The sequence below is a fragment of the Channa argus genome, chromosome 13 (assembly GCF_033026475.1).
Source record: "Channa argus isolate prfri chromosome 13, Channa argus male v1.0, whole genome shotgun sequence".
NCBI lineage: Eukaryota > Metazoa > Chordata > Actinopteri > Anabantiformes > Channidae > Channa > Channa argus.
In genome coordinates this window covers 9,588,631-9,601,509 of record NC_090209.1, presented here as the reverse complement: position 1 = coordinate 9,601,509, position 12,879 = coordinate 9,588,631, and the positions used below count along the sequence as shown (strand labels likewise).

Below are 12,879 nucleotides of genomic sequence, written 5' to 3'. Positions count from 1 at the left end.
CTATGGAATGGATCTAGGAAAAAGAGTAGTTTGGCTAAATCTACAAATATGAGATTCTTTATATTAGTTTTAAAATATATCCTAATGTTTTGTCGGAAAACCAACTAACTTGGCAACACGTCTGGGTCCTCCTGCCACTTCCTACGTTCAACGCGGTTGTGTTTGCAAAAACTATACTTCAGCTGGGATCTTGAAATTAAAAAAACAAACAGAGTGTCATACACATGTTTGTAATACATGACTGTAAGGAAGGAATGAGCAGGTCAGTATTTATATGTCTGTTAAACAACATCTAGGTTTTGAGACTCGCTTGGTTATATTATTCCATAGTGTAACGTTACGCTAATGCTGAGGCTAACGTTAATGTTGCTTTTGCGTTTAAGTTACATTTGTCTGACTGAAGACTGGACTGCGTTAAAATCTAATTTATATTATGTAGGACGTTGTAATTTAACAACAGTAGCAGACTAATGTAATTTTTACTACACATTATGGGATTCTGTTTCCTCTGTTGTTGTTTATTATGTGAATCGTAAGGTTAGTTAGATTAAGAAGCGTATGTATAAGCGTATTGGTGAGGTCATTAATGGCGTAATATAACTGTCTTTGAAGTTTGCCATTGAATTTAGCTTTTAAGTTTGTTTTAACTAGTTGCCGTAGAAACAATGTAAAAAAAGGTTTGTTACAAGAGAGGTAGTTCAGCTCAGCCTTTGGAAAGATCAGACACATCTATAGGAGCTACAAGCTACAGCTATTAGAGATTTAAGTTCAGCTGTAAGAGCTGACAGAAAGGACGGACTACAAGCAGGTGGGGAGCACAACGAGGCAGAACAGAAAGGTTCAATGTGTATCTGTGGAGGCACCAGGTTTCTTACTTTATCTTATCTGTGGAAGTGATCTGTGAACGTGTTTGTGAAATCACTATTCATAAACGTATACTGTAGAATTACTAAGGTATCAGCTCAGATGAGAAATGTAGAATTCAATAAATGTTTAGTGTTCGTCATACAATGTTCTCTGGAGTAGATAATTGTTGGACCACTGGATACGAGTAAGAACGCCGCTACACCCACCTTGACCTATCAAGTGCTCCGTGTTGAGTAACAACAGAGAGCTGTCACTTTCTGCATGGTACGTTCTAGGTAAAGATGCCATCGATGTGGAATGGCGTCTGATGTAGAAGTTAAAGTTGAGCACCTGGACAATGAGCAGGAGACGGTCTTGTTCACACCACAGCACATCCCTTCAGAATCCACCACACACTCAGCTGAGAACCAAGGCCGCAACACACGTCTCAAAGTGCATCCCAGTAGCTGTCACATCCTACAGAAGACCAGTGACTACAAAAATAACCAAAGTCACAAGGACGAGGATGATTCGTGCCACACTCCCACTTTGCCTCCTGGCTGGGTAAGAGAGGTGAGGCAGAGGAAAGCAGGGAAAACTGCAGGCAAACTGGATGTTTACATTACAAGGTGATTCCTTGGGTTCTTATTGTTCTCCACAGCTTGCATCATGACTGTACAGTACTGTGCAAAGGTTTAACTCTTTTAAAGCATTTTGTAGAGGTAAGATGTTTTTCAGAAATAATGCCATGATTGTCATTTAACGTATCAAACAAAATGCAGTAAACTAGAAAAAACAAAATCAAGGCACTAGTCATTGTCATCACCCTCAAGATACTTGGATGGTAGGTTATTCCAAACAAGTTAGATATCTTTCCCCAGTTTACTTTTGCACAGTACTGTATGTGAAATACTCATGCCGTTAGATCAGTGTCCAATTAATCTTAATTTTGTTTAAGTCCCCAAGGACAAAAATTCCGGTCACGAGCATCACTGCATACTTTCCTTCAAAAAAATGGAGAAGCGAACTTGGACATTAATGTCTTTGATTTCACCACATCTAAGGACAAATTATTCCCCAGGTCACCAATACTTCCCTCCCAAGTTAAACACAGAAGGACAAAGAAAAAACATGCAGACATACAATGGGACGCAACACAAGATGTGACAGAAATTCTGGATCCACCTCCTAATAAATCTAAAAAAAAAACGTTCTCACGCAGAAGCACTAAAGAAGAAAAAGTAAAGAGTGCAAAAGATCCAAATCATATTAAAACTAAACTAGAGGAGATCACACCTGTGCTAAGTGTGGCTAGAGACAAAACTGAAAATACAGTAAAGGGTCGCATCCAGGCTTCACCTTCAGTGGGAGATGTCATACTGCAGAAGAGGCCTAAGAGAGTCGGGCTGCTGAGAGATAAGTTATTCAGACTAGCTCCTTCTATCAACCAAAACACTTTAATTGTCGACGATGACATACAGACAGACTCGCAGGCTTCTCTCCCAACTCTGAATGTGGAACCTGCCACTGAAAGCGAGAGTGAGGGTGAGGCGAAACGAGGCGGAGACGTGACATCGATTCACAGCGAAGGTGACAACAAGCCTTCTTCTGAATATGAGGCTGATGCTGACAGTCATCGGGATGTGGAAGAGGAGGTGTTACCTGACAACACAAGCGGGAGCTGTACGCCCGCGAAATATTCCCGGAATAGTAAGTATTATCTGACAGCTTGTAAAAACAGCAAGTTAACTTAGTTTTCCCTGAGTCTAGTTTTTGTCACTATTAATCCAGCGTGTTATACAGTGCACTACACTCACTACATGCATCAGTCTTTGCTATCACATTTTAACATATACAAATATTTGTACATACAGAAAAACCATACACTAACTACAAAATGCAAATCAAATACAATAAATGACACTGATTATGAGACCAGAAAAAGCATCAATTATTACATTTTAACTATTTAATTATTAATATGACAAAAAGTATTTTTTAAAGGAGTGTGGAATTAACTAAATAGCCTTTTTGCATTAACAGGATCATTACAGAACTCTACCTTTTTATACATTTGGGGGTTTGGAGCTTCCATGTATGTATCGTGCTCCATTTAGTAGCGTTCCCATATGATTTGAATCAATAGCTTGTATGAGGCAGGATCAGGTTTTCATAAATTTAATGACTAGTAGGAATTAAAATACTTACATTTCAGCCAGCCCATTTCTCCTTAATTTGTAGAGTGTATTAGTTAATGGACGGAAATATTAGATGTACAGTATATTGAACATTCTTTTTCTCTGTTTTTATTATCACTTGCTACACTGTAGGACACTGCTATTACTAGTGAGTTTTTAAAAAAATCCCATTATTGTCTCCTGTCTGGCTAGAGTCGGAGAGCTTCAAAGCTAAACGGAAAACAAGCCCTTATTTCAGAGGAAAACCCTCTAGAGACGGTAATGTTTGAATGATTCATTTGATACATGAAGCAAAAAGAATGGATGTTTTTATACTTACCATTAGGTATTTGGTTACTTGCTTAGGTACAGTAGCAAGTAGTGGGAAATGCACTATTGCACTGCACTCCAGATGTAGATAATACTATTGTTTACACTTCTGGTTAGAAGCTAATTGCATTTGATTGTACATATACTCTGCACAATGAAAAGAAAGACAAGTCTAATTTTAATCTAACACAGGCCTTAGTCCTCCCAGGAGGAAGGCCTTCAAGAAGTGGACACCCCCTCGTTCCCCCTTCAACCTCATACAGGAAACCCTTTTTCATGACCCCTGGAAGCTCCTCGTGGCTGCTATTTTTCTGAACAAGACCAGCGGTAAGATCCAGCACCCACTGATTGCAACACTCTGGAAGATGCTGTGGAACCCTAACTCAAACCTAACATTCGACAATTTCTTTTTTCTACAATACTCCAGGCAAGATGGCCATTCCTGTTCTGTGGCAGTTTTTTGAGCATTTCCCATCTGCAGAGGTCACCCGGCAGGCCGACTGGAAGCCCGTGTCTGAACTTATGAAGCCACTTGGCCTGTATGAGCTCAGAGCCAAAACACTCATCCGCTTCTCAGGTGAATGTGATAGTCTTCTGTATGTAATGGATTATTGCTATGTCCTTGGAATGTGTTTATGAATATTATTGCACTTGTGTTATGTTTTACACAACATATCCTTCAGTATTAAGCAACTAAAATGAAAAATCACATGCACAAAACAATTTTCTCCCATGTAGATGAATATTTGAATAAACAGTGGCGTTATCCCATTGAGCTGCATGGTATTGGGAAGTATGCCAACGACTCCTATAGGATCTTCTGTGTGGGAGAGTGGAGACAAGTGAGTACAGTCCTAACTATTTAACTATTTTACCGTATTCAATTAAAGTTCATTAAACCTAACTGATATTTTATTGGTATTTGTTTGTCAAAGGTGACACCTGAAGACCACATGTTAAACAAATACCATGCTTGGCTGTGGGAGAACCATGAAACACTTGGAATCTGAAACACAAAATTTGAGAAACTGCAAGGGTTTGTTGTGGCACCTATAAGAAAACCAATTTTATAAGGTAATTGCTGTAGTTGCCTTACCTATATTAAAATTATGCAGTATTTTTTTTAGTGATATCAGTGTTTTCTAAAAAAAAAAAAAAAAAAAAAAATTTATTCCATGTGAAATAAAACATTTTAAAATGTAAAAACAGTCATGAGTACGTTATTCTGTCTTCTGCAGTCCCTTTACACATAGAGGAGAACAAGAGACATCTTCTCACTCTCTCTGGTTAGTTCACTGTTACAGGCTAATATTCATTCTGTTTGAGTGCACCAATGCATGACCATACTCTCCACACTGTAGCAGCTCTCCCTTACTGGGGGAGTAGCCTGATTCCCAAGGCAACTGTTACCACCGCAAAACACTCGGTGAATGCACAGGCAGGCCACGGTTTAATCTCTAACTAGTACTAGTATATTAATTTGCTATACTTTCAGCTGAAGTGTTATGAAAGAATTACAGCTTTAAAAGGATAATTAAGCCATGCAGAAAATTTAATTCCATACCATGATTGGATTTTTATGGTGGGTGAGCAGAAGAAACAGCTTGAAGTTGAACTACAAAATGAAACTACGTAAGGATATGTTTTGTTTTATACATTTTCTGACTTATGTTTTGGTAAACATGTAAAAACTGTGTAGTGGTTGTGTTGATTTCAATTTTCATTACCACAGCAGCCATCTCTATACCTTCCACGCCAGTGTGTCTTCCTCAGGGCACATCTGTCCGGCAGAGTCGTTGCCTTTTGGTCACCCCCATGACATTTCCCATCATCTCAGACTCTGCCCGGCTGTGGACTAGTAATCAGGTGACCTGAGATTGACTGACAGTTAATTTATTGTCTGACTTCTCTCCTGTCCCATAGGAAGATAGTGTATACTTTGAGGTTAAAAAGAAAAAAAAGCAAAACCTTTTATAAATGTGATCTCTAGACCATTCCAAGACTGAACCCGTTACATCCACCTTCGGTACATAAACGCACAGTCAGTCTGGAAACACCAGCTGTTCACCACCACAACCACCAGAGGACACTGATCATGCAGAGAAGAGAGCATTACAGGTAGAAGCAAAACCTTCCTGTAAACCTTCCTGTAATTGACTTTTTTGGTTACTGAGAATTAGTGATGTCATCACCTTCATTGTTTTGGAGAGCTGAGTTCTAACTTACTGACTTGTAGTTGATTAATTAGGTATCATCAAGTCTGGCGAAAGCCCTTTTATGGAACCAGCAGTGAGAGGGAAGAGTACAGGTAATATTAATAAGTATTTTTCTTTTATCCTCTAAAATCAAGGGGAAATGCTTAACATACTGCATAGAAATGTTTTAATGGTCACTGGTGACAGAAAAAAGTTTATTTCCTGTAGGAAGGAGTTACGAGAGCAACTAAAGAGGCAGATCGAAGACAAATGTATAGCACTAAAGCTGCAGCTGGCCAATAAGGAGAAGGAAGCAGAGTATATATGTGAAGTGGACCGCCTTGCCCTGTCCACTGAAAGAGAGCAGAGGATTCAGCACAGCAAAGCAATGACAGCATACAGAGATGAGAACAAGAGGGTACAGTCCCACACCCATTATGTATCCACTGCCAACGCTTGTGCCGCTTACAGTAGTGTGCTGAAAATGCCTTAGAACGTGTTGGCTGGTTAGCTGTTCTCAGGTTACCAATGGAAAGGAAGTGTTTGAGATTTTTCTATTGTCTCTGCTGTGTGTGTGTTTGTGTGTAGCTAATGGAGCAGAGATGGAGGGACAAAGCACTAACCCGCTCCCAGGAGGCCCTGAAGGAGAGAGAGATGCTGCGCCTCAACCCTATTAACTGGAGTGGAACGCTGAAATAAGTTAACCTCACCATCGAGTCAAAACCTCAGCATCTAGTATCATAACCTCTGTAGCCACACCCACATGAGTGTAAGATAAAAAAGAGGCAGTATAAGTACGTATAATTAGTGTTATAGTAGCCATTAAAGGGGCTTGAGGTATATCTCTCGTATTTTATACATAGCTAATTATGTAAGAAAGCTAATGTATTTTCCAATCATACTTCATAACCTTATCTGCTGCTCCAGTAATTTGGCATTGCACTCTTTATACATTTTTAAATATCAACATATATACAGCAGAACTTCAGATGTTCTTTTTTTATAATGTGCAGCCATCTACCTTCCACAATCTGGCACCTATATACTTTATCCTCTATGCAACTCAGCCACCAACAGTCCATTTGGACATTTGGGCAGTTTGTGCTAATAGTGGCTAATGTAGTGGCTTTTCCTACAGGGTAGAACATTTTTACCTAATCTGTTTGTTTAAAAAGGAAGCTTGACATAATGCAATTAAAAATTCAAATAAACAAGATAATGCAGACTTTTATTTTAGAGCAAACATCTATAATGAACAGACTCCGTGGACTACTGTCCACACTGGTAAAACCAAGGATAAACTAGAGAGGTGGTTACAAAGTGATTCTTTAAAAATACAGGATGTGGAAAAACTAACTCATGATAAATGTATTCTGCTATAAATACTGCTTTCAAAATAAATTGAAGGCAACTGAAAAATGTCTTGCAACATTGAGATTACAGCTGGTATTTACCAAAGAACGTTCTCCAAACACAAAGTGATCGGTAGCAGAAATGTTGGTAGTCCAGCAGCTGTTAAGTCACTCTTCCATGCCAAAGACAATAAATTAATACATACAATGAAGTACAATTCATTTCAAATCCTATTATCATGCATTATTTCTAAAAAATAATCATTCAGGAAGTAAGGAGGTAAAAAGTCATTCTGTGAACATGAATAACCAGTGGTTTATTATGGAAATATCCCAGAGTTTTCATAATCTCTCTTTTTGACTAGATTTGGAAGATTCTTAGAATTTCCTTCTTTAACCTCACCCCTACAGCAAGCAGCTTAAGTGTTGCAGTAACCTGATCCAGGTACAACTACAGTATGATAAAGCTCTACCCCATAGGCAGAGGTGGTAGAAGTACACAAATACTCAAGTACAAGTGCAAGTACTTGCCTTTAAGAAAAGTCTCCCTAGATGTAGATGTACCACTTCAATTTTTTTTATACTCAAGTTAAAGTAATAAGAACGTGCTCTAGAAACTACTTTAAGTACAAAAGTACAATCTAGTGAAGTGCAGTAAAAGTACATAAAATGACTCAAAGTACATCAACGTTGTAGTTAAGTACAGTCGTTGAGTTAATGTACTTAGTTACCACCTCTGCTCAGAATGTTCACATACTGAAAAACAACAGAGATGATGACTGGAGGCTTTGATTGTGTGGAAGAAGACATCTCTTGAGCAACATAATACCCAGATGAAACATCCAAATGCATAATAGATTTTAACAATCAGTAGTGCTCTTCATGTTACCCTTGCTCCCAACACAGCTGAGGTAGGGGATTAAGTTCTGTTCCCTCATATCAGTGCAGTGTAGCTTTGTCATTCCTCTGAACGACAAACAACATGAACATGACAAATTCCTCTGCAAGATTTACGGCTTCATAGCCTTAAAGTTCTCAGTTTTTCCAGTGTTATTCTATTCATATACATAAAATAACCCAAGCCCTTACAAGGAGCTCCCCAAACCAAAATAAATCCCTGATAGGCTAGCAATGTTGGGATACACTCCTGCTCCAGCCGAGTCCTATTCAGCCTTCCTGGCTGTTATTCCACGGTCCTTTTATTAAACTTAGGTGCCAGACAGTCTAGCGACCCTTCAGGAACCCATCCAGCATGTAGTCACCCTTTTCTGTCAGCCAGTATCCAGCCATAGCAGCAACACCTCCAATGAAAATGGCAGTGAAAACCATGTCACCCTTAGCAGCGAGTGTAGCTAGGGCACATATTACAACACCAAAGAACATCTGCTGCAGTACAAGGACCTCATCATCTGTGATGTCATCAAACAGTCCCTTCTCTGGACCAGCTAAGAAGGGAAAGAGAAGGTAAAAAAACAGCTCCAAGAACATGTCAACAATTCCATTATTGCTACAATCACTTACCAGGAGGCAGATTTTCAACACATATGCTGTCTCTTCTGATGAACCCTTCAGCACAGTCACAGTGGAAGGAGCCCTCCTCATTGACACAGGCTTCATTGAGACCTGGACATGCTATTGCACGTTCACTACATTCATCTATATCTGTGAATGGAAGCAAAGAAAACACTGTTAAGATACCAGGGGAATGTACAAAGCTAAAATGCCACAGTAGCTAATTAATATGTGCTTACCAAGACACTTCGCCCCTTTCAATCTATAACCACGTGCACATTTCTTACAGCGGGCAGGACCACTACCCATGCAGCCCACACATGCCTGGTCACAGCCTGGATACATCAAAAGCACAGTGGCACAATATTACTTGCTAAACAAGGCATTAAGGTTTATTTTGCCAAGTGTAGTTGTCAGTTTAGTGCCAGTTGTTTTGATCTGTAGGAAATTATAATAATAAATATAATTAGTAATTATTAATTGCAACCTTGCGCCAAACCAGTTTGTGATTATATACATTGTATTATAATATCATCAACTTTGCTAATGTAACAACAAACCACCTTCTTATAACACTTGAAGTTGAACAATATAATGAAACACTTAAATATAATATATATAATAGTTTGTGCTCACTTTTATCAGCTACGCTACAGTATAGTACACTGAAAGTAAGAACACAAGAGACTACCTCTGCATTCATATGATCCATCTGTGTTGTGACAGTAAGTGTTAGTAGGACAACGGGCCAGCTCTGTACCACATTCGTCAATGTCTAAAAGGACATAACAAGGGTAGTTAGACAAGACATACACACACCCAAAAAAAATAAATACACTGACAGAGTCAATAGCATGTTGCTGTATGGCCTCTAATGTCACACTCACCCACGCACTTGTTGTCATGAAGGATCCAGCCAGCTTTGCAGTCAAGGCATTTGTAGTCCTGTGGCCCTGAGCATTTCTTACATGAATGGTAGCAGGCTGCAAAGGATGAGAGAGACACAGCAACAGTGAGAGGGACACATTTAGACAACCTCAAACAGAAAGTAATACTGTACATCTAAAGGGCTGAAACCGATTTCTTAATGTTAGGCACCTGCACAGGCTCCTGTGCTGTCATTGGAGCTTTTTTCTCTGAAGTAGCCATCAGCACAGTTCTGGCACAGATGACCAGAGTATCCAGGATCACAGACACACTCTCCATCTCCCAGGCGAGTCCCCTCCCCCTCACAGCGTCCAAGACCTCCACACACACCACCAGGGCCTGATGGACACTCTGTGTTGGATAAACATGCCATTAGTGGTACTCTGAAAACCAGACAGTTGAAGTGGCATGATTATAATTAAAGTCATTTGATATGATCTTATGACCTCCAAATCCTTTTGTCAAATGGATTAACCATGGAAACTGTGCCTTGATATTCATACCTTTGCAGTTAGGTCCAAAGTGTCCAGATGGACAGCAAAGTCTCAGCTCCCCTATGCACAGCCACTCATACAGGTCAGGTGCCTCCTGCTGTCTATAAGACAATTTTCATCATGACAGAGTTAAAGTGGGGCATGAAAAAATATCTCTGGTAATTACACACGCAGTTGGCACATTGTCTCAATGTTAAAACATAAAAAGGAGTTCAACATACTCTAATTAAAATTTAAAATTATGACACTCTTTTATTTAGACTTGATAGAGCTTAATAGAATTTGATAATTTTATTTACATACCTTAAATTAAACTATCAGGTATCCTAAAATATATTCCTAAAAAGCATTACTATTTGTTGTCAATGAAAAACTGTGGCTTAGTCAGAAATAGCTGGTTTAACAGACAGTTATTAACTGATTCACACCCTCGCCTGGTTTGAGTGTTGTGATTCACAGCTTCAGTTTGCTCAGTGATTGCTAGACGTGTCTAGTGTATCGCTAATTGATGCCCGTTTCTGGCAGTTCCAGAAACTGCCAACCAATCAAAGCTTTGTCAAAAGGGTGAAGAATATCATCTTTAGGCATTGCTTGCTAGCCACCAAGCTACCTCAATAATAAAAATAGCTACAAAAACATGAGAATGAATGACACTCACATCTGAATAGGTTTTTGTTGTGCGGCTACTTACAAAAAAAATTCCCTTAAAACAGTTAACATTTCTTCAAATATTCTAAAATCATGAACTGATCCTAGCACCTCTTTCTTTGTCAACTCAATGTGAGGTCAGAAGAACAGATGGAACCTCAGGATGAATGAAAGACAATTAAAAAAACAGTTCAATATAATTATCAGGCTATGCACACATCACCTTTACCTGTGGAACCACCATGTCTCAACTTGGTCTTCGATCTGCTCCAGCAGCCGGTTACATTCAAAATCAGCTTTTTCACAAGCAGCTTCCACTATCTCCAGGAGCCGGGTTTCGCTAAAGAAAATAAACAATTAATTATGTTAAACGGTATCTGAATAAAAAAACAGAATCTACTTTTCTTACTCTTCGCCACAACGTCAGTTATATACAGTAAAAAGGGTTTTTACCCTATGTAATTACTCACACATAACATACAAAATATTATGCTGTAGATATGTGCAGGGAACAAAAAGCACTTCTGAAACTATCTTTGTACAGCATAGTTCCAGTACACACATTTTCATAGTAAAATTATGGATTGTTAGGGTGGTGTTTGGCAAACAGTGTGTAGTGATGTTTTTGAGTACTGACTGGCTGCACAATGCCTCAAGTAAGGATTAAGTAAAGAAATGACAAACTAATGGATAAAGTGGCTACTAGGCATAACTCTGTCAAAAACTTCTTCTGACCTGCTTGCATACTTAGCCAGCTTCTCTTCTTCCCAGGCAGTGTTACCTCCCCCAAAGTTCTTGTTGGCTGTTTTCTCCAAGCCCTAGAAACAGGGGCATTTCAGGACTCAGAAGAACTTGGCTCAGGAAGACAAGCATTCACTCATAGTTAATAAAAATATCTGCTATACCTTAATGAAATTCTCAGTGAGTTTTCGGCAAGTCTGACACGAAGCTGTCTGGACTCTCACCACAGAGAGCTCTGAGAGAAGCATCAGAGCGGGCAGGAAAGACCAGGAACTCCACATGATCCTCCAGGTTAAGGCACACATATATAAAATCAATATGTTTGGCAAAGAAATAATGGTTTGGTTTAAATACTTCTCTGTATCATTGGTGCATGTTTTATCAGATACCTGCACTGGCAGAAAATGTCAATACTTCCCAAATATTCCCCATTATTTGTCATTTATAAGCAGTTATTTTGTCCACCCCTTGTAAAGTCAGTGGTATTACTGTCATAATTGGGCAAAATGTAAACATGCACATTGCACAACTAAATGCAATCATCCAGGAGCTCAGCGACTGATGTCAACAGCATTTATTCAGTTTGGCCTGGATGTGACGTCCTTGTTTCACCGTGCACCGTTTGCTAGCTCAGCATCAGCACCACATACAATTAGCCAGCTAGCATCTGGCTGTTAGCCTTGGCTAGCGTTATCGCAGTCTGTCCGATGTAGCGCTATGTTTATCGTTTATTAAACTAACGACAGCAATAGCCCTTGTTGTACTAAATATATTAACGCCACCATAAAGCTAACCTTAGATATTGGGAAGATCATTTCCTGCAGGTGCACTAAAATTAGCCAGCTAAACTGCTTTTATCGGCTATTGTGATCATAACGTTACCTTAGTGCACAGCCACCTCCGCTGCACCACTAATGATTGTCCGATTCCCTGCAAGCTCACAAAATGCAGCCAGAGTTTCCTATTTCGGACAGCCGGTTTTAAAGATCCATGCGTACCACTCGACTTCGTAATGTCCTGCTAGCTGAATCGCAGGGAAAGGTAGAGCCAGGCTGCGCTGGGATGAATGAATCGACAGCTACCAGCTGGTTCTCTGACTTTCCTGCAGCTCATCCAAACAGGATGTACGGCACCGCCCAAACCCGCAGGGATTTCAGTCACCGACCAATGAGTGTTTCCACAGGCTGACGTTTGTACTGATAAAACAGGTGCATCATGCCGAGGAGCTCTTTTAAAACATTAGTTGTATTATAGCTACAAATGTTAGTACCATACCAAAAAATCTCTACAATAAGCTGGATACCAGTTTTAGTTAAAGCTGACAGGCCAAGTTGACATTCACTATCCATAATCTAAACATTGATTACACATAATCAGTGCAATCGAGCATATTTTGTTGCTTTCATTGAACTTTCACATTCTTCACACTGCAGGTCCTTCCATTTACTCACATGCTCAATAAAAGTTAACCATCTCGCTGTACAGAGGTTATCTGAACAACACTTTTTTTTCCCAAAAAGTAGATTGTGTTGATCACTGATTAACACCTTTCAAATGAATAGATGCAATGTTCGTGGTTAATAGAAACTGGCACTTGTTTGCACAGATAACACAAATTCTTTATTCAATCCCAATCTTTTAACTAAAAGGACAAACA

The 12,879-nt window shown here is 39.4% G+C and overlaps 2 protein-coding genes across 16 annotated transcripts; one reads left to right on the top strand and one right to left on the bottom strand.

The window, feature by feature from the left end:
* Positions 1 to 108: 108 nt before the first annotated feature.
* mbd4 (methyl-CpG binding domain protein 4) lies at positions 109 to 6,521 on the top strand. 13 transcript variants are annotated; one of them, XM_067526211.1, is made up of 15 exons: positions 109 to 262; positions 1,143 to 1,475; positions 1,805 to 2,556; positions 3,237 to 3,302; positions 3,546 to 3,680; positions 3,781 to 3,930; positions 4,092 to 4,195; positions 4,289 to 4,427; positions 4,592 to 4,639; positions 4,948 to 4,985; positions 5,086 to 5,219; positions 5,344 to 5,471; positions 5,602 to 5,661; positions 5,777 to 5,966; positions 6,137 to 6,521. In XM_067526211.1, the coding sequence occupies exons 2-8, from the start codon at positions 1,165 to 1,167 to the stop codon at positions 4,361 to 4,363; spliced, it is 1,593 nt and encodes a 530-aa protein (XP_067382312.1). In that variant the 5' UTR covers positions 109 to 262; positions 1,143 to 1,164; the 3' UTR covers positions 4,364 to 4,427; positions 4,592 to 4,639; positions 4,948 to 4,985; positions 5,086 to 5,219; positions 5,344 to 5,471; positions 5,602 to 5,661; positions 5,777 to 5,966; positions 6,137 to 6,521. The 13 variants fall into 13 exon arrangements, with proteins under 13 accessions (XP_067382312.1, XP_067382315.1, XP_067382314.1 ...); XM_067526214.1 differs by lacking the exon at positions 4,592 to 4,639; XM_067526213.1 differs by lacking the exon at positions 4,948 to 4,985.
* A 236-nt stretch (positions 6,522 to 6,757) lies between these two features.
* On the bottom strand, positions 6,758 to 12,509 carry LOC137139228 (protein disulfide isomerase Creld1). Of its 3 annotated transcripts, XM_067526217.1 has the most exons (11): positions 12,105 to 12,473; positions 11,387 to 11,507; positions 11,217 to 11,299; positions 10,711 to 10,821; positions 9,843 to 9,934; positions 9,511 to 9,690; positions 9,300 to 9,395; positions 9,104 to 9,187; positions 8,652 to 8,747; positions 8,422 to 8,562; positions 6,758 to 8,345 (listed from the first exon to the last, which is right to left on the bottom strand). In XM_067526217.1, the coding sequence occupies exons 2-11, from the start codon at positions 11,501 to 11,503 to the stop codon at positions 8,125 to 8,127; spliced, it is 1,221 nt and encodes a 406-aa protein (XP_067382318.1). In that variant the 5' UTR covers positions 11,504 to 11,507; positions 12,105 to 12,473; the 3' UTR covers positions 6,758 to 8,124. The 3 variants fall into 3 exon arrangements, with proteins under 3 accessions (XP_067382318.1, XP_067382317.1, XP_067382320.1); XM_067526216.1 differs by having other exon boundaries at positions 11,387 to 12,477; XM_067526219.1 differs by lacking the exon at positions 8,652 to 8,747 and having other exon boundaries at positions 11,387 to 12,509.
* Positions 12,510 to 12,879: the final 370 nt, after the last annotated feature.